The 21,320-nt window shown below is 40.3% G+C and overlaps 1 protein-coding gene across 1 annotated transcript in view; it reads right to left on the bottom strand.

The window, feature by feature from the left end:
* SUCLA2 (succinate-CoA ligase ADP-forming beta subunit) overlaps positions 1-20,974 on the bottom strand; it is a 66,080-nt gene extending 45,106 nt beyond the window's left edge. Inside the window, exons 1-4 of the mRNA XM_010363864.1 lie at positions 20,806-20,974; positions 15,484-15,664; positions 6,914-7,013; positions 6,578-6,740 (exon numbers count right to left, since the gene is read on the bottom strand). Of these exons, the coding sequence (XP_010362166.1) occupies positions 6,578-6,740; positions 6,914-7,013; positions 15,484-15,664; positions 20,806-20,895 (534 nt within the window). The 5' untranslated portion in view covers positions 20,896-20,974. The remainder of the gene's footprint in view (positions 1-6,577; positions 6,741-6,913; positions 7,014-15,483; positions 15,665-20,805) is intronic.
* Between the last annotated feature and the right edge of the window lie 346 nt (positions 20,975-21,320).

Genomic DNA, 21,320 nt, shown 5'->3' with positions numbered 1-21,320 from the left:
AAACTAAAACCTTTCATAAATGAAAGAGAAATGAAGTCATTTTTAGACAAACACATGCTCAGGGAATTTGCTGCTACTGAACCAGCACTATAGGAAATGCTAAAATAAGTTATAAATCCCGAAACAAAAGTTCAACATGCACTAAAATAGAACTTCTTGAAAGCAAAAAAACAAAAACAAAAAGAAAAACTCATAGGGCCTGTAAAACTAAAACACAACAACAGTTTATCTAGGCAACAACTGATACTGATGAATAGAATACTACCCCACATCTCAATATTAACGTTGAATGTAAATGGCCTAAATGCTCCAATTAAAAGATATAGAATGGCAGAATGAATTTAAAAATCACAATCGAAATATCTGCTTTCTTCAGGAGACTTACCTAACACATAAGAATTCATATAAACTCAAGATAAAGGGATGGAAAAGATATGCTACACAAATGAAAACCAAAGCAAGCAGGAGTAGCTATTCTTATATCAAACAAAACAGACTTTAAGGCATCAGCAGTGAAAAAAGACAAGGTCATTATATAATGATAAAAGGATCAATCCAACAAGAAGATACTATAATACTAAATTTATATGCACCTAACACTGGAGCTCTCATATTTATAAAACAGTTACTACTAGACCCAAGAAATAAAATAGCAACACAATAATAGTGGTGGACCTAAAAGTACTCCACTGACAGCACTAAACAGATCAAGACAGAAAGCCAACAAACAGTGGACTTAAGCTATACCCTAAAACAAATGGACTTAACAGAAATTTACAGAACATTCTGCCCAACAACTGCAGAATATACATTCTTCTTAGTACATGGAACATTCTCCAACATAGGCCACAAAACAAGTCTCAATAAATTTAAGAAAGTCGAGATCATATCAAGTATCTTCTCAGACAACAGTGGAATAAAATTAGAAATCAGCTCCCGAAGGAACTGTCAACACTATACAAATACATGGAAATTAAATAATCTGCTCCTGAATGATTTGGGGATTAAAAATAAAATCAAGATGGAAATCAAAAGATTCTTTGAAATGAATGGTAATAGTGACGGACAAAGCCATTCCATGGGCATCTGCCAACCTAAGAGATCTCAGGTAGAAAGTATCCCCAGTGCCATGGAAAGGTTCAACAATAGACTACAACATGTAGACAAAAGAATTTTAGAGCTCAAAGTCGCGATCTCCTGACCTTGTGATCCGCCTGCCTTGGCCTCCCAAAGTGCTGGGAATACAGGTGGGTGCCACTGTGCCCAGCCTCTTTTCCTCATTTTAGTTTTACTTTCTCTTTTTATATCATCTGGTAAAAGAAATGAAAAGCCATAGAGAAAGCAACACTAGTTGAGGAGAAAAGTTAATATTACATTCTCACTAAGTAAAAATCAAGTCTTCAACAATTGGTTATAAGTTAGAAAAAAAACTAAAGGCCGGGCGCGGTGGCTCAAGCCTGTAATCCCAGCACTTTGGGAGGCCGAGGCGGGCGGATCACGAGGTCAGGAGATCGAGACCATCCTGGCTAACATGGTGAAACCCCGTCTCTACTAAAAAATACAAAAAGCTAGCCAGGAGAGGTGGCGGGCGCCTGTAGTCCCAGCTACTCGGGAGGCTGAGGCAGGAGAATGGCGTGAACCCGGGAGGCGGAGCTTGCAGTGAGCTGAGATCCGGCCACTGCACTCCAGCCTGGGCGACAGAGCGAGACTCCGTCTCAAAAAAAAAAAAAAAAAAAAAAAAAAGAAAAAAAACTAAAAAAAAAAAAAAAAAAAAAAGGAAACAATAATACACAGAAGAAAGTGGAGTCTCTATTTGTCTTAATTCCACAACCAGTTAGAAAGGAGCCAACTTGTATGGGTAAACAGGTTAAACAATGACTGTAGTTCCACCTTTGGTCATCACTGTAGAATGAATAGCTAGTTCACGTTCAAATGACTTGGCTTCACTTTTAAATCTTGGTAATAAACTTTCAAAACAATTTCATTTCGAGCAAGTAGCTGAAATTTCAAATATGTTAATAATGCTAATTTTCACTTTCTTAACCTAAATTCTTTTCTTGTTGGTATTTTTTAAAATTTGCCTTAAAGCCCGGGCGTGGTGGCTCAAGCCTGTAATCCCAGCACTTTGGGAGGCCGAGAGGGGCGGATCACGAGGTCAGGAGATCGAGACCATCCTGGCTAATACGGTGAAACCCTGTCTCTACTTAAAAATACAAAAAACTAGCCGGGCGACGAGGCGGGCGCCTGTAGTCCCAGCTACTCGGGAGGCTGAGGCAGGAGAATGGCGTGAACCCGGGAGGCGGAGCTTGCAGTGAGCTGAGATCCGGCCACTGCACTCCAGCCTGGGTGGCAGAGCAAGACTCCGTCTCAAAAAAAAAAAAAAAAAATTTGCCTTAAAATAAGCTTAAATGTAAAAGGCTTAAATGACAAAGCAGCCATATGTAAAGATCTGTAGCCGGCATCGTGGCAGGTGCCTGTAATCCCAGCTACTCGGGAGGCTGAGGCAGGGGAATCACTTGAATCTGGGAGGCGGAGGTTGCAGTGCGCCATGATGGCACCACTGCACTCCAGCCCGGGCGACAGAGCAAAAAAATTAAAAATAAAAATAAAAAATAAAGATGTGTATTTAAAAACAAATCATACAAAATAAAACTAGAATTTTTAAGCACATTTTGTAACTATTTCAGGTAAAGTCAAAAATTGACACAAGAAAATGTCCCACTCATTTGCAGCAGACTGCAGCTGTTTTACCAGAAAAATAAAGTAGTAAATGTGATTTATTAAATAGACTTGACTCAGCCCAAAGTACCCAAAAGGCACTAGGCAAATGTTAAGAAATCTAATTTAACAAAGGTATCACACAGAGAGTAGGTACTTTAATTGATTTTCTGGCATGCCAACCCCATGGAAGATATCCCCTGGAATCAGGATGTGAAAGGTACTAAAGACCAGGAGAACCTACGACACATCTCCTAAAAACAAGTCAGTCATCAAAGTAATTGTTTTCTGTTTTTAGTCTTATTTTTTTTTTTTCTTCAACTTTTAAGTTCAGGGGTACATGTGCAGGATGTGTAGATTTGTTACAAGGTAAACATGTGCCATGGTGGTTTGCTGTACAGATCATCCCATCACCCAGGTATTAAACCCAACATCCACTAGCTATTCTTTCTGATGCTCTCCCTACCCCCACTCCCATCCCGACAGGCCCCAGTGTGTGTTGATCCCCACCTTGTGTCCATGTGTTCGTTCTCATCATTCAGTTCCCACTTATAAGTGGAAACACACGGTGTTTGGTTTTTTGCTCCTGCATTAGTTTGCTGAGGATAATGGCTTCCAACTCCATCCATATCCCTGCAAAGGACATAATCTCATTCCTTTTTTATGGCTGCAGAGTATTCCATGGTGTATATGTACCATATTTTCTGTATCCAATCTATCATTGATGTATGTTTAGGTTGACTCCATGTCTTTGCTATTGTGAATAGTGCTGCAGTGAACATACTGATGCATGTATCTTTGTAATAGAATGATTTATATTCTTTTGGGCATATACCCATTAGTGGGATTGTTGGGTCAAATAGTATTTCTGCCTCTAGGTCTCTGAGGAATTGCCACACTGTCGTCCACAATGGTTGAACTAATTTACACTCCCGTCAACACTGTAAAGACATTCCTTTTTCTGCAAAACCTCACCAGCATCTGTTGTTTTTTGACTTTTTAATAACAGCCACCTGAGTGGCATGAGATGGTGTCTCATTGTGGTTTTGATTTGCTTTTCTCTAATGATCAGTGATAAGCTTTTTAATCACATGTATGTTGGCCATATGTGGCCATTTTTTTTGAAACGGAGTTTTGCTCTGTTGCCCAGACTGGAGTGCAGTGGCACAATCTCAGCTCAGTGCAACCTCCACCTCCCAGGTTCAAGCCATTCTCCTGCCTCAGCCTCCCAAGTAGCTGGGATTACAGGCACCCACCACCATGCCCAACTGATTTTTTTGTTTTTAGTAGTGACAGGGTTTCACCATGTTGGCCATGCTGGTCTTGAACTCCTGACCTCAGCTAATTCATCCATCTCCGCCTCCTAAAGTACTGGGATTACAGGCATGAGCCACCGCACCCAGCCTGTGTCATGTACTTTGCCCCCTTTTTATTGGGGCTGCTTTTTTCTTGAAAATTTAAGTTTCTTATAAACTTTGGATATTAGACCTTTGTTGGAAGGATAGATTGCAAAAATTTACTCCCATTCTGCAGGTTGTCTGTTCACTATGATGACCGTTTCCTTTGCTGTGTAGAAGCTCCTTAGCTTAATTAGATCCCATTTGGCAATTATTGCTTTTGTTGCAATTGCTTTTGGCATTTTTATCATGAAATCTTTGCCCGTGCCTATGTCCTGAATGGTATTACCTAGATTTCCTTCTAGAGTTTTTACAGTTGAGTTTTACATTTAAGTCTTTAATCCATCTTGAGTTAACTTTTGTATTTGGCATAAGGAAGGGGTTCAGTTTCAATTTTCTGCATGGCTAGCCTATTCTCCCAGCACCATTTACTAAATAGGAAGTCCTTTCCCCATTTTAACAAAAGCAATTTCTAATGATTAGTTAATTCCCATGCATGGGACATTAACTCAATCACAAGTGCTCTTTGTAGTTTAAATAGCTGACTAATTTTTGTTGTTCAACAGAGATCTGTCCACAGGGATTCCCCAAAAAATGGCTATACCCCAAAAAGTAACACCAACCAACTCTACATTGGTCTAATGTGGTAATATCAAAGAATGTTATAATGTCTTCGGTCAAATAGTTTTACTAGTACTATAGTATTTTTAACCTGAATTATTATAACCATGTATTAAAATAAAAACATTTTATCCTCAACAAGACTTAAATAGTTGTCAGAAAATTCAGATTCTTAAGATGAACTCAAATTTGATCCTTTTCCCAAATGCCTTAACATATCTTTAAGGATACATATTCATTATGCTACCTTTACTACAACAGAGATGAATTACTATGGAGAGAGAACGCCTATCTCAATTCGTCCAGGTATTTATACCTTGTTTCTGACTACTATAACGAAAAGTAAAAACGTAACTAACACAATGACAGATGCTGATATATAATGTCAACGAAAAGAAAAATAAAATGTAGTGAAAATAAGTCAATGTGTAAAAATATAATTTATGTAAATTTTGGGTAATAGATGAGGTTACTGTCATGGGATTTTTAAAATAACTTACAAACTAAATTCTACCACATAGAATATCACTGAAGAATAAAACAATGCTTCTTAATTTTATATTCTGAGTGGATTTTTACTACCATCTAGTGTTACATCTTAAGATTTTATATACCTTATAAAAATTAAAAGTTGCAAAAGACGTATCACTCAAACATTAATAGAAGATTTAACTGCAAGTAAGAAAAATCACAATATAGAAAGCTGTTATTTTTTAAAAAGCTATTCTACATAAGAAAATTATTTTCATGACTCTTAAAATTTTTATTATTCTAAATTCTATACAATTAATGTTCTACGTCAAATCCTTACTGGGGCTTTCAAATATATACTCAGTTGCTTCAAAAAAACAAGCAGTTCTGGCTGGGCACAGTGGCTCACTCCTGTAATCCCAGCACTTTGGGAGGCCGAGGCAGGCGGATCACAAGGTCAGGAGATCGAGACCATCCTGGCTAACAGGGTGAAACCCTGTCTCTACTAAAAATACAAAAAATTAGCCGGGTGTGGTGGTGGACGCTTGTAGTCCCAGCTACTTGGGAGGCTGAGGCAGGAGAATGGCATGAACCCAGGAGGTGGAGTTTGCAGTAAGCCAAGATGGCACCACTGCAAGCCAGCCTGGGTGAGAGTGCGAGACTCCCTCTCAAAAAAAAAAAAAAAAAGCTAGTTAACACACAGATTCAGCTTGTAAAACCTAACTAATACCCTCAAAAAACAGGTAATTCTAGTATAAAATGATTATCAATGCTCTCTCCACACATCAGGTCTATAAAGGGATTTTTCTCTTCACCAGAAGCTTCAACATCTTAGGTTCCAATAAAGAGAGGAGAGCTGTGCTAATGTAATAATGCTCCTTAAAATCATATTGTTTGCTACTTAATGTCATCCCTCAAATTACCAAATATTGAATCACAAATCCCCCAAACTATTAAAAAAAAAAAAAAAGAAGTTGAGAAAACAGAAGATGATGCAATGGATACACATTCTTCTAGTGGGTTCAGCGACTTTCTCTTTCATTAGAATATTTTACTATGCTAGATATTATTTTCTCAATCTGGAGATGATCCAGAGATGATTTAAGCTGCTGTTAGTGAATTAACAATTTGAGAATCCCATGAAATTTATTACAACAGATTTTTTCCTATGATTTTAAAATCATGATATTATATATCAAATTTTATGGCATAACAAAGCTGTTTTTTAAATGACATAAATATCATGCTCACGACATACAGATTACAGTTGGACTTTTAAAATCTTTCCCACATAAATAGAAACAATAATCAACTTTTGAAATTGAATGTCATAAATTTATCCTCTATGTATCATATCTGCAATTACTCACTTGAAATGACCTTTCCATTGTTATTGCAAAGTAGTATTCTCTCCTGGGATATTTTCGCTCACAGACCAATACTTGATTGCATATTCTGCCCTTTTCTCCCGTTTGCTTGGTAAACAATTTTTTCCCAATCATTTGTGAAGAAACAGCTTTTGCTTCTTCTGGACTAAAATAAGAAAAATAACTCAAATTTTTCTTTCCTACAGTTGAGAAAAGGCAAATCCACATAATAGCCAAAATTTTATCTAATATTTAAATTTCAGTATTTTTATCAATTCAATAAACAATCTTTAATCAATCTTTAACAAGGATGATTTATCCTTAAAAAATATGACTTACGAGAAAACTATCTTCACTCCTCCTTTGAGGCCACTTTCAAACGTTCCTTTTCCTCTACCACCAGCTAAGACCTGCGCCTTTATCACAACATCTTTTGAACCTAGAAGAAAAACACTTCTATTAAACGTGAAGCATGGAGCAGCATGCCAGACATAGTATTTTGTTATTTAACACACATATTGACAGGTGGTATTAAATCAAGTCTAATTTATTCACAGTGTCCAAAAATGAGGCATTCTGTTTATGTAGACTTTCTTTTTTTTTTTTTGAGACGGAGTCTCGCTCTATCGCCCAGGTTGGAGTGCAGTGGTGCCATCTCGGCTCACTGCAAGCTCCGCCTCCCGGTTCACACCATTCTCCTGCCTCAGCCTCCCGAGTAGCTGGGACTACAGGCGCCCGCCACCACGCCCAGCTAATTTTTTGTATTTTTAGTAGAGACGGGGTTTCACCGTGTTAGCCAGGATGGTCTAAATCTCCTGACCCTGTGATCCGCCCGTCTCGGCCTCCGAAAGTGCTGGGATTACAGGCGTGAGCCACCGCGCCCGGCCTATGTAGACTTTCTAGATTAGAACACTAAAATAATCACTGTCTAAAAGATCCACAATTTTCGGGCCGGGCGCGGTGGCTCAAGCCTGTAATCCCAGCACTTTGGGAGGCCGAGACGGGCGGATCACAAGGTCAGGAGATCGAGACCATCCTGGCTAACCCGGTGAAACCCCGTCTCTACTAAAAAAATATAAAAAATTAGCCGGGCGAGGTGGCGGGCGCTTGTAGTCCCAGCTACTCGGGAGGCTGAGGCAGGAGAATGGCATAAACCCGGCAGGCGGAGCTTGCAGTGAGCTGAGATCCGGCCACTGCACTCCAGCCTGGGCGACAGAGCCAGACTCCGTCTCAAAAAAAAAAAAAAAAAAAAAAAAAAAAAAAAAAGATCCACAATTTTCAAAATTAGTCACTTACATTAAACCATTTTTTTTTTTTTTTTTTTGAGATGGAGTCTCACTCTGTCACCCAGGCTGGAGTGCAGTGGCCGGATCTCAGCTCACTGCAACCTCCGCCTCCTGGATTCACGCCATTCTCCTGCCTCAGCCTCCCGAGTAGCTGGGACTACAGGTGCCCGCCACCTCGCCCGGCTAGTTTTTTGTATTTTTTAGTAGAGACGGGGTTTCACCGTGTTAGCCAGGATGGTCTCGATCTCCTGACCTCGTGATCCGCCCATCTTGGCCTCCCAAAGTGCTGGGATTACAGGCTTGAGCCACCGCGCCTGGCCAACCATTTCTTAAAGTAAACTGAAAATAATTTAACCATTCCTTGACACTTTGGAAAATGTCATCTAGAACTTTGGAAAGTATTGAAAGTATAAAATTGAATTTCATGGCTTTCTAACACTTCCTCCCTCTCTAATCACATGTAAACTTGCTGTCCTGAGAACATTTGAGTTGCATATGCTATAGCAGAAATATGTCACGACTTGGGGGATATTACTATTACCAGTACTGATACTGATTTATACTGTCCCACTAAGCAAAAGTTTTATTAAAATACATTATTGAGCAGTACTGCATGAGTAGTATTATCAGGAGTTATTAAAGTATCTGTATCAAAAGATTTCAGAATGCTATGCTTGCAAAGCTTATGCATATTTTTAAATAAATGGACTGAATTTTTCTTCTTTAACAGGTAGACTGATTACTATTTATCCCTTTTCCTCTCCTTTCTAATTTGCTGTGGAAAACCAGCAAACTAGCTGTTTAGCCTAGGTAGTACTCATCATTCATGATCAAGAGTAAATGGGCCAGGAGCAGCGGCTCACTCCTATAATCCCAGCACTCTGAGAGGCTGAAGCAGGCAGATCACATGAGGCCAGGAGTTCAAGACCAGACCAGCCAACACGGCAAAATCTCATCTCTATTAAAAATACAAAAATTAGTCGGCCGGGCGCGGTGGCTCAAGCCTGTAATCCCAGCACTTTGGGAGGCCGAGACGGGCGGATCACGAGGTCAGGAGATCGAGACCATCCTGGCTAACACGGTGAAACCCCGTCTCTACTAAAAAAAAAAATACAAAAAACTAGCCGGGCGAGGTGGCGGGCGCCTGTAGTCCCAGCTACTCGGGTGGCTGAGGCAGGAGAATGGCGTGAACCCGGGAGGCGGAGCTTGCAGTGAGCTGAGATCTGGCCACCGCACTCCAGCCTGGGCGACAGAGCAAGACTCCGTCTCAAAAAAAAAAAAAAAAAAAAAATACAAAAATTAGCCAGGCATGGTGGTGCACGTCTGTAATCCCAGCTACCTGGGAGGCTGAGGCACAAGAATCACTTGAACCCGGGAAGCGGAAGTTGTAATGGGCCAGGATTGCGCCATTGCACTCCCTCCTGGAGGACAGAGCAAGACTGTCTCAAAAGAGTAAACGCTCTGGGTAATGGGTATCCTAAATGCCCTGACTTGATCATTACACTATGCATGTAACAAAATATCACATGTACCCCGAAAATATTATGTATCGTTTAAAAAGTAAGAGTAATACCTCTTACAAAGGCATTCTCTGTCTACCAGACAGGCAGAATTTCAGAGCCTCCTCATTTTGCCTCTCATAGCATTTTGCCCATACTGGCAGTGTGGCACCAATGATACATTATGGCAAAAAAATTAACCTTTGAGATCAGGGCTAAAGGTCTCATTGTATTCATTTTATCCCAAGCACAAGGCAGTCTCTGGGATATAACAACCATTCCATAGACATGGATTTGAACAGACTGAAGTAGGGTCCTCTACAACTAGGATGTCACTCCACGACGCACTTATCAAGCAGAATGAACCAACCAAATCAATGAGGTAGGAAATGGAGTTTGAAACCAAACAAAAATAACCTAAAGTTTACACATTAACAATTATTTTAAAAGAACATTTAGAAAATTACTGATGTAAGCCTTCATCAGAAATGCGTGCTATTTAAACCAGATCATGACCCTATGCATAGTCAGTCAAGAGAGTGTTTAAAAAACTTGTCTTTCTCAAACCCCACTTCCATTCAGCCAGGAAATCATACTGCTTTTATCTTCAAATTCATCCAGAATCTTCCCCATTCCTCATCACCTACAGTTTAGACTCTGATCCCAACCACCACTATCTCTTACCTATATGACCTTTGTCCCCCACAGAATATTCTCAAGGCAGCAGCCAAAGCAGGCACACCATTCCCCTACTTAAAACCTTACACTGAATGCCAATCTCACTCAGAGTATATATATGAGAAAGTCCTTACAATGGCCTAGAAGACCCTATAATACCCTCTACACCCTATAATACTCTCTACTCTTTTTTATCTCCTAGGCCCTCCTTGTTGCTACTCAGTTCCAACTGCGCTATAGTTCCTCACTATTCCTGGGCATGTTCCTGCCTTCAGGACTTGGCTCTAATGCACCCTCTGCCTAGAATACTCTTCACCAGGTGTCCATTTGGGAAAGAAAAGTCCCCAATCCTTCAAGTTTCTCTTTAAATCTCATGTTGCCCATGAAGCTTACCCTACGAACCTGCCCACCTGTGACCAATTCCCCTTACCTACTCCACTTCTTTCCACCACAGAATTCATCACCTTCGTACATACGTAATTTTCTTACATATATCATATAATGTTTTGCTTCCCCACTAGAAAAGAGGCCCAGGAGGGCAGAATCTTTATTGTATTCATAGATGTTAACAAGCGTCTGGGAGAGCTCCTAGCACATAATATTTTGCTAATGTTGAAAAAAAGGAACATTTAAAAATATGAACAGAATTCTTATAAATCTGGATTTTCACTGCTCTTACGAAAACTCAGAACTGGAAAAACTGGGTGTACAGTACTACGACTAGAGCTGATTAGAAAAGGTATCTTGTTTAGATAAGACAGACTCTTCAATGAGCCTTCATTTCACAAGGTATCACAACTAATATTAGGTAATGAATAGAAACAACTTAGAAATTTCCTTAAAACAAACAATTACGTTCTTATTGAGACTACTACAGGTAGTCTCTGAACTGTGGCAAATTAGAGAGTTTGTATCCAAACGGAAAGGAGCAGCCACTATTTATTCCACCTGTTTCTGTTTACCTGTCAAGTCCTGGTTTTCCAGCACTTTGAGTATTTGTTTATATCCAAAGAAATACTTGTTTATATCCAAAGAAGATAATTACAATGCAAACAATGCAAATGTAATGTAAAAAACATAGTTAACACTGTACTTTACTGAGCTAAATTCAATCATTCCTATTCATTAAACTGGGAACTTAACACACTAACTTAACACACTGACCAATTAAGTAAGAGTAATGAAACTCTATTTTTTCAAAAACATTTTGCAAGACAGAATGTACTTCTCTTCCCCACAAAGTGTCAATTTCCTTTCTCTAGGAATATAAAGTCTTTAAGGGCAAAAGATAATTCTTCAAAAGTTTCTTCTAAAAAAAAAAAAAGCCCTTCACAACAAAAGCAAAAAAAAAAAAAAAAAAATTCATAAAATACAGTCTCATCAACTATCAAGAAGGGAAGAAGGATAAGAAGAGAAGTATGAGGACAACTGGTTGAAACAAACATTCTATTCAATTCCATTAATTCACTCGACAGGTTCATCTACATACCAGACACTGTGCTAGTGCTGTAGATACAACAGTGAGTGAGACCTCGCCTGCCCTCATAGAGCCTGCAGTCTTACCACATTTGGCACTTTGTTCTAGTCAGACAAGATCTTTTTTGGATTCCAAGACTGTCTCTCTAAAACACAATCACTATCCCACCTACCTTTAGTCACTCACAAACATTTTAAGCATTCCTTGTATACAGGCATCTAAATAATAAATATTTAGAAGAAGAAAAAAAGAAGGTAAAGTCCTATTATATGCCATTAGAAATCTCCCTCCAGACTGACATTCATTAATCAGCATCCTTTACATGTATTTATTCAACCAGATAGGGATTCCGTCTTAAATATACTAGAAGCCAAACTATCTTTCTATAGTCAATAGGGAAATTCTAAAAAATCTGCCAAATCGGTGCCCAAGCGCAGCGGCTCACGCCTGTAGTCCCAGCACTTTGGGAAGCCAAGAGTGGGTGGGCTGCTTGAGCCTAGGAGTTTGAGACCAGCCTGGGCAATATGGTGAAACTCCAACTCAAGAAAAAATACAACACTTAGCCAGGCATGGTAGCGCACACCTACAGTCCCAGCCACTCAGCAGGGGGAGAAGTCCCTTGAACCCAGGAGGTTGAAGCTGCAATAAGCCATGATGGCACCACTGCACTCCAGCCTGGGTGACAGAACAAATCACCATCTCAGAAACAAAACAACAACAGAAATTCTGCCAAATCCTTACTAAAATCATATTTTCTTGAATTATGAACTGTTAGAAAGAGATAATTTGCTCTCAAAACTGACCCCAAATTATATCTACTACATTTATCTGTGCTAACAACCATCCCTTTGATAATCTATTCCAGAAAGTTCATGATCTTCAAGCTCACCAACCTTCATTTTGGGGACTCATATAGTCTTTTAAAATATTAGAATTAGATTTCTTTCTAACCATTCCTCCATTCCTAACCTCAATTATTCACAACAGGTAAAACTTACCTCCAGGACAATGTCTCTCAACTTTTTTCACATCATCACACAAACAGAAAATGATGGACATGGTAGGAAATACTGGGTAAAGAGGCTCAGTGGCCCCAAACCCCATGCTAACTCAACTTCTCCTGCCACCACAGGACTGGGGAGAAACAATAGTTTGGCACACCTGTAAAGCATTTATACACTATTATATCACTTGTTGAGCAAAGCACTGAGTTAAGAGTTTTTATGAAATGAGAATTAGCATTTTGTGAATTTTGCAGAAACTCAAAAAGCAAAAATCACCCTGAAGTAATGAAAAATCAGCACTGGGAATTGCTAGCTAGATGAACAAAACCAGGTGTACTGCTAAGGTCCCTCATGCTACACCTTGTGCAACTAGATCCCATAATCGTTATCTTTTGTTATCAATGACTCACTAAAAACACAAAATTGTCCTCTATGTTTTTGCCGAATTTTCTAAATTTATCTTTTAAAAAGTAGCATTTCTGCTCCTCTAGATTTAAATTTTCTTGTTAATTATTAGTCTCACTCCCACACTATAATCATCATTTGCAATATTCTTTGACAAAAAACACTTTCTAAATGAACAAGGTATCTGTTCCAAGGGGCTCAAAATCAGAGCTGCCTATCTGCTTCTTACTACTTGTGAGTTCTAGTCCCAGAGAACTTGCCAGAAATACTCATAGTTACAGTTTATCCTGCACATATTATTTCTTTCTTCTGTACCTAAGAATCATTAAAAGTTTTTATAAGGCATAATCAAAACAGATTGGCATCTAAATAAATCCTATTCATTTTATGAAAAAGTTTCTATGCAAATTATTTTTTCTGACAAAACAATGGAATTTGACTAAATGAGAAAATATATGGAAAACTAGTTAAAGAAACCAATTATAACAATCAAAACATAGACAGGCACAGTGGCATGGGCCTGTAGTTCCAGCTACTTAGAGGCCTAGGTGGGAGGATCACTTGAGCCCAGGAGTTTGAGACTAGCCTGGGCAATATAGTGACCCTAACTCTAAAAAAAGTTTTTTTTTGGAATTTTGAAATCTGAAAACAAGGGGAAAACCGTTTTTACTGATGTAATTATATATAAATCAGGTCCTATTAACATTATGCAGAAGTTACAACTATAGGTCACCATTAATTAACAAAAATTTCACCACAATTAGTATGAACCTATACAAAGCTTTTGCTTAATAAAAAGTTTGCTTGTAATCTGATTTAAAATAATTTCTTCTGATTAACAACAGTAACTAGCAAACTATAAATGAAAAATCATGCTTCCAAGTCAAGGAAATCACGGTCATCTCATTCAAAAACTCAGCTTATACAACAGTTTTCTTAACTTGTATGTATCTTTAATTTCGAAAGAAAAATCCAGTCTAGAGACAAATAAGTACTACCCAAGATGAATACTTTTAAAATTTCAAACACTTTGAAAATGTTCCTTATGTTTCTCAAAAAACATAAAAGCAAAGTATTCAACAAATCATATTAAAGTCATATTAATTAAATGTACATAGAAGAGAGATTACTTATGCTAATCTACATAAAATTGGTGGGATTTAAAATACTGCTAAAAAGAAAATGCAGTGTATAGCTAGTACATCAGCTCATGTTTTTATGCTAAATCTTTTTTTTTTTTTTTTTTTTTTTGAGATGGAGTCTGGCTCTGTCGCCCAGGCTGGAGTGCAGTGGCCGGATCTCAGCTCACTGCAAGCTCCGCCTCCCAGGTTCACGCCATTCTCCTGCCTCCGCCTCCCAAGTAGCTGGGACTACAGGCGCCCGCCTCGTCGCCCGGCTAGTTTTTTGTATTCTTTAGTAGAGACGGGGTTTCACCGTATTAGCCAGGATGGTCTCGATCTCCTGACCTTGTGATCCACCCGTCTCGGCCTCCCAAAGTGCTGGGATTACAGGCTTGAGCCACCGCGCCCGGCCTATGCTAAATCTTTAAAAATGTAAGCTTATTTTCAGAAATCAAAATTTTTTTATTAAGAAATTGAAATTAACAAAAGCTATTAAGGCTTCTGTTATCAATAAAGGAATGTAATAAACATGGGCAACTATTAAATTCATTTAATATTTATTAATTTAGTATTTATTGATTACCTAAGTGTAAGGCATTCTTCTAAGATTTTGGGATGTATTAGTGAACAAATAAGAAAAAGAAACTCGGGCTGGGCATGGTGGCTCACACCTGTAATCCCAGCACTTTGGGAGGTCGAGGTGGGCGGATCACGAGGTCAGGAGTTTGAGACCAGCCTGGGCAACATAGTGAAACCCCATCTCTACTAAAAATACAAAACAATTAGCCGGGTATGGTGGTGGGTGCCTGTAATACCAGGTACTTGGGAGGCTGAGGCAGGAAAATCCCTTGAACCTGGGAAACGGAGGTTGCAGTGAGCCAGAATTGCACTACTGCACTCCAACCTGGGTGATAAGAATGAAACTCCGACTCAAAAAAAAACGAAAGAAAAGAAAAAGAAATTCTGTTCTCATGGAGTTTACATTCTAGCACTCTACTTTTTGTTCCCCTTTGGTTCCATATTTTTCATGACAAAAAATGGAAGGGGAAGCACTGGACCTCTTCTTATAAGCGCATTAACAGCTAAGATTTTCCTTCACCATTTCCCCAAAGAATCATCACAACTGCCATCCTTTAAGCTCCAGAGTAGTTAGAGTAGTAGTAGTAGAATTCCCTTCCCCATAATTATATTCCAACTAAAAACAGGACTTCCACTTCCTAATGCCAATGTAAGGGACTCCCACGTCACTGGCACTATGGGAGCGCATAATAATAACAATTTTAGAATTTCAATAATCATAAAGTTCCACCCTCTATTTTAAGCAAAGAAAATGTACTTAAAAAAAAAAAAGTTAAAAGTTGTTATCAAACCAAAACTAAACTTGAAATCTTCTCAGAGCTCTCATGTCAAGGTGGCAAAAGTGTTTCTTAATTTAGTACCTAATTTTTTGGCAATTGCATAAGCTTCATCTGGTGACTTTGCCACACATCCTTTGGGAATGGAGACACCAGCTTCTTGTAATAATTCCATACTCATGTATTCATGTAGTGAGAGATTCCTTTGCTGTTGCTGCTGTACTTGGAGTCCATGGTTATTAAACAATCCAGAACTTCCCAGAACCTAGAAAGATTGGGGACATATTTATATATGACAGTGATTTGGCAGCCAGTCTTGTTAACTACTTGGTTCTTCATAACTATAACAAAACTGTTTTATCAGAGTACAATATTCAGAGTACTTGAATCACAGCATAAAACTAAAAGCTAGCCTATCAACTAAATATCACTGTTACCACTGTTGTTTTAATTATTTCCTTATCATCTCTATTCTTTATTTTAGATTTCAGCTTTACTACCATATCTCCAATGATCTACAGGGCAGTTCTACCTCAATGCCATATTCAGCAGATCTAAAACCAATCTCATCTTTTCCACCAAACCAAAACTCCTTCCCAATTTTCTTCTCTCTACCATTCCTCCAGCACCTAACAAGTCACCTGACACTAGATATGTAAAAATAAAATAATTTGATACCATTACTCTTTCATACACTCGATACTCAAAACCATGGCTTCATCTGTAGTGGATATTGCAGTATGCTGCCCATATCCCCCCGGCACTCCCCATTCAGGACCAAGACATTCATAGCCGCAGCAGCTGCTGCTGGGAGTGCTGGTTGCTGACAGCTCTCAGCCAAGTCCTCTCACTGGAGACTACTTGCCCAAAGTCACACCTCCTTCCCACTGGCAGCCTATACCCAATGACTGGTCAATGGAATCACGCATTTAAGTGTTATCCACACATTTCCATAATCTCAATACAGAATGTGGTATACTGAAACATGGTTCATATGAAACATATAATGTCGTAAGAATCAAATTTAAAGAAGTCATATAAACAATCTGTTTCTTAAAGTAGGTTCATGAGCTTTTGCCTCAAAATGAACTGGGTTGTTTGTAAACTGCTGATTCCTGAGACCCATTCTCAGCTGCAAAATTAGAATCTCTGGACTGGGCCCAAGGAAATCTGCATTCATAACAAGTCACTCAGTTGATTCTTAAGAACCCTACAGTTATGAAAACTACTAGTCTTACAAATCAATCATATATAACAGTAACTTATTTCTGATTCTTTTAGCAAGCTAAAAATCCTTGGTAACATTTAACCTAGGTAGCTCAATTCCTTGATTTAGTGTCACTTCAATATTAAAAGCCAGCAACCAAGCTGGGCACAGTGGCTTGCACCTATAATCCCAGCTACTCCTGAGACTGAGGCAGGAGGATCGCTTCAGCTCAGGAGTTTGAGACTGCAGTGAGCTGTGATTTCACCATTGTCCTCCAGCTTGGTCAACAGAGCAAGACCCTGTCTAAAAAAACAAATAAATAAGTAAAAAAAAAAAGAAAGAAAGAAAGAAAAGAGAAAAGAAAAAAGCCAGCAACTTCTCAAACTACTGTTTAGCATGCCTCCACTTTCTGACTCAGAAATCCCATTCCTGGGTATAGATCAATGGAAATTAGTCCTTGGCCGGGCGCGGTGGCTCACACCTGTAATCTCAGCACTTTGAGAGGCCAAGGTGGGCTGATCATGAGGTCAGGAGATGGAAACCATCCTGGCTAACACGGTGAAACCCCGTCTCTATTAAAAATACAAAAAGATTAGCCGGGTGTGGTGATGGGCGCCTGTAGTCCCAGCTACTCGGAAGGCTGAGGCAGGAGAATGGCATGAACCCAGGAGGCGGAGCTTGCAGTGAGCTGAGATTGCGCCACTGCACTCCAGCCTGGGTGACAGAGAGAGACTCTGTCTCAAAAAAAAAAAAAAAAAAAAGAAAGAAATTAGTCCTTACATCTATAAAAAGGCACACATAAAAATGTCCAGAGCAGGCTTGTTTATAACAGACAGAAAACAGAAATTAGCTGATTGCCCATTAACAGGAGAATGGATAAACTATGGTATATGTATATAATAGTATACTGCAGAGAAATAAAAAGAAAAAAAAGTACTATGGCTCACAATAGTAATCTATGTAATCTAATCACAATATGTAATCACATATTGTAATCTAATCTAATCACAAAATGTAATTTAATCACAATAGATTAATCTCACAAACATAATATAGAGGGAAAGAAGACAGAAACAAGAATATATACTTACATGATTTATTTTTACAGAGTTCAAAACCAGTCAAAATTAGCCTATAATGACAGAAGTCAGTTGCTACCTTCTGTCCAGGAGTATCGATAAGAGAGAAGACATGAGAGCCTTCTGAGGGCTGGAAACATTGTATATCTTGATGTGGATGATGGTTACACAGGTGAATACATACATAAAAATTAATCCAGCTATCTACTTAGCTGTACATCTTACTGTACATAAATTATACCTCAAAATAATAAAAATAAGTGGGTAGGGGAGTAACCAGCATAAGCTTGGCAAAAATAGTCATACACTCAAATTTTTTTTTTTTTTTTTCGAGACCGAGTCTCACACTGTCGCCCAAGCTGGAGCCCAGTAGCGCAATCTCGGCTCACTGCAACCTCCATGTCCCGGGTTCAAGCGATTCTCCTGTCTCACCCTCCTGAGTAGCTGGGACCACAGGCGCATGCCACCACACCCACCTGATTTCTTTTCATTTTTAGTAGAGATGGGGTTTCACCATGGTAGCCAGGATGGTCTCAATCTCCTGACCTCGTGATCCACCCGCCTTGGCCTCTTGAAGTGCTGGGATTACAGGTGTGAGCCACTGCGCCCGGCACACTCAAATATTTTTTTGATGACTATGTACTAGACAGTGGACTACAGACACTAAAAGAATAAAGACACCTGAGTCCCAGCCACAGAGTTCACAGGCATATAAATAAAGAACTGCAATACATAGGTCACTAGCATGTAAATCACTAGGTGGCACCTAATTGGTTAGTTGGATCAGAGAAAATGTCATAAGGTCTGATCCCAGTTTAAATTTTAAAAAATCTAATGTCTATAAAGAACACTTTGGGGACGACTAGAAAAATCTGAATTTAAACTATATATATTCATGTTACAGCAATATTGAATTCCTAAGTATGATCATTATATTGTGGTTATTTGGAAGAATGTCCTTATTCTCAAAGATATATGCTGAAATATCTATTTTCAAGGAAGATACACTAGGCTAAAGATATCAAGAAATTGGAGGAGGGTCAGAGAACTTAAAAAAACGTTGAAAACAGGCCAGGCGCGGTGGCTCAAGCTTGTAATCCCAGCACTTTGGGAGGCCGAGGCGGGCGGATCATGAGGTCAGGAGATCGAGACCATCCTGACTAACATGGTGAAACCCCGCTTCTACTAAAAAATACAAAAAAATTAGCCCTGAGCGGTGGCGGATGCCTGTAGTCCCAGCTGCTCGGGAAGCTGAGGCAGGAGAATGGCGTGAACCCGGGAGGCAGAGCTTGCAGTGAGCAGAGATCGAGCCACTGCACTCCAGCCTAGGCGACAGAGCAAGGCTCCGTTTCAAGGAAAAAAAAAAAAATGTTGAAAACAAATTGCTAAATTAAATGTGTGACCTTGAACAAGTTTCCTAAGACTCTGTACTTCTATGTCCTCATCTACAAAAGCAAAGGGTTAGACTAAGGTCCTTCCAAATTCTAGAGCTGCATTTCTTAATAGTAGGGTAGAAGAGAGCAACTGGAATAATGAAAATAATATTAGATATTTCCATATGGAGAAATGAAGCCTTTTAAATGAACTTCCAAAAAGATAAAGTTTTTGATTAGAATGAAAACGTATTTGTCACCAAATTCCCCATTTTCTAAAAACTAAATGGCCCTCTTGTAAGACTCACAAGAAGGAAGTTCAAGGCCAAAAAGTCACTTCTTTTGGGAAGCAAACTCACAGAACTCACTACCCCTAGGCTGAAAGTATGAACAACTTTTTGTTTGTTTGAGACGGAGTCTAGCTCTGTCGATCAGGATGGAGTGCAGTGGCGCGATCTCGGCTCATTGCAAGCTCCACTTCTGGGGTTCACGCCATTCCCTGGTCTCAGCCTCCCGAGTAGCTGGGACCTCAGGCGCCCACCACCACGCCTGGCTAATTTTTTTGTATTTTTAGAGACGGGGTTTCACCGTGTTAGCCAGGATGGTCTCGATCTCCTGACCTCGTGATCCGCCAACGTCGACCTCCCAAAGTGCTGGGATTACAGGTGTGAGCCACCACGCCCGACGGAACTTTAATAAAAATGAAGAAAAAAAAAAGGTAGCGGCGGGAGGGCCCCAAATCAATCCATACTATGACATGTATTAAGAGTTACTTCAGAAAAAAAACTAAAACTCTGGAATTGACTTAGGACGCCAATAATGCCCTTCCACAGGTTTTTGTTGTGAAAGTTGGAAGGAAGATGTTTGTTTTCAAAGTTGTAGAGCCGACTCAAGTACACAGGCTTTAGAACCAGACAGCGCTGGGATTAAATCTCAGCTCTGATCTTACCTCCTATATGGCCTAGTCCAAATTACTTGTTCTCTTGAACCATAATATGTTCAACAATAATGCAGGTATTGAATGACTTCCTCACAGTTGCTGAAAAACCAGAGAGACTACACATAAAGGGCTTAGCACATTACCTGGCACACATCAAATATTCAAAACAAAGCCAGTAACTACTACGCTATGGCCTATCCAGAAATAAGGCTATACAAAAGAAGATTATTTTCTTACCTCTCCAACTGGTTAGGTAGAAAACATAATCTTATTACTCCTATTAACAAGTAGAACAGCATACAACTACTGGGAGAAGAGGGGAGACTTCCCTACCTTGCCCCAGAAAAGGCAAGTCAGCAAACACCGCTGGTCCTCTGACATTCCCACCTATGACAGCTCCCAAGAAACACAAAAGTACATTTGAAGGGCATTCCCCCCTGTCCAAAGAGGGGCCGCTCAAGTCTCAGCCCACCGCGCCAGACGCGGGAATGGCAGCAGACTGTCCTGACCCCCTCACCTCCACTCAGAGGCCCCCTGCTCCCGCCCACCCCTCAGAAACTGCAGGAGCAGCCACGGCCGGACCGTCCGGGCTCCTCGCGGACTAAGGGCTGGGGCAGCGCGGCGCAAACATGGGCTCGCTCGTAGTCTTGGCGAGCAGCACTCCCGGGCAAGTAGCCCGAGGGCCTTGCAGGGTACCCAAAAAATGTCACTGCCGGCGAAGTGACCCCGAGTCGGGCCACGAGACCCCTCATACCTCACCCTTTCTCCTGCCGACCCTCCAGATGAGAGTGGGCTGGAAGGCATTACCTGAACAGCGGCCCGCAGTGCCGTCGGAGGCCTGTGGTTCCGAAGGGTAGCGACGGCCAAGAGCCGGCCGTAGAATACGGAGGCCGCCATTTCTGAATCAGACCCCGTCCCCTCAGCGCCCCGCGCAGGCGCACAGGCGCTAGGCGGCCCAAGGCGCAGCCTCTCTGCAGTGCTCACCAACGCCCCGCCTCGCCCCACTCGTTGGGGGCGGGGCCTGGGGTTAACACTGCAGCTGCTTGACCAGCTCCCTGGCGGGCACAGAGCAAACTTTGAACTTTGGAACTGGGCACCGCAGCCCCAATATCTGTCCTGCAGTCAGAAAGCAACCTGAACACTTCCAAGTGAATTGCAATGGAAAGGTGACCAGCGTTGCCACTTATGTGAACTTAACTTCTCTGAGCCTCAATTGCCTCATCTGTAAAATGGGTTTCATTCAAGAAATGATTACCCAATGTCTGCTTCGTGCTAAACAGCGTTGAGCCCTTGGGCTACAGCAATGAATAAAACCACTTGTG

Source organism: Rhinopithecus roxellana, chromosome 18, assembly GCF_007565055.1.
Source record: "Rhinopithecus roxellana isolate Shanxi Qingling chromosome 18, ASM756505v1, whole genome shotgun sequence".
NCBI lineage: Eukaryota > Metazoa > Chordata > Mammalia > Primates > Cercopithecidae > Rhinopithecus > Rhinopithecus roxellana.
The sequence above is the reverse complement of the archived record's forward strand: the minus strand, read 5'-3'. Positions and strand labels throughout refer to the sequence as shown.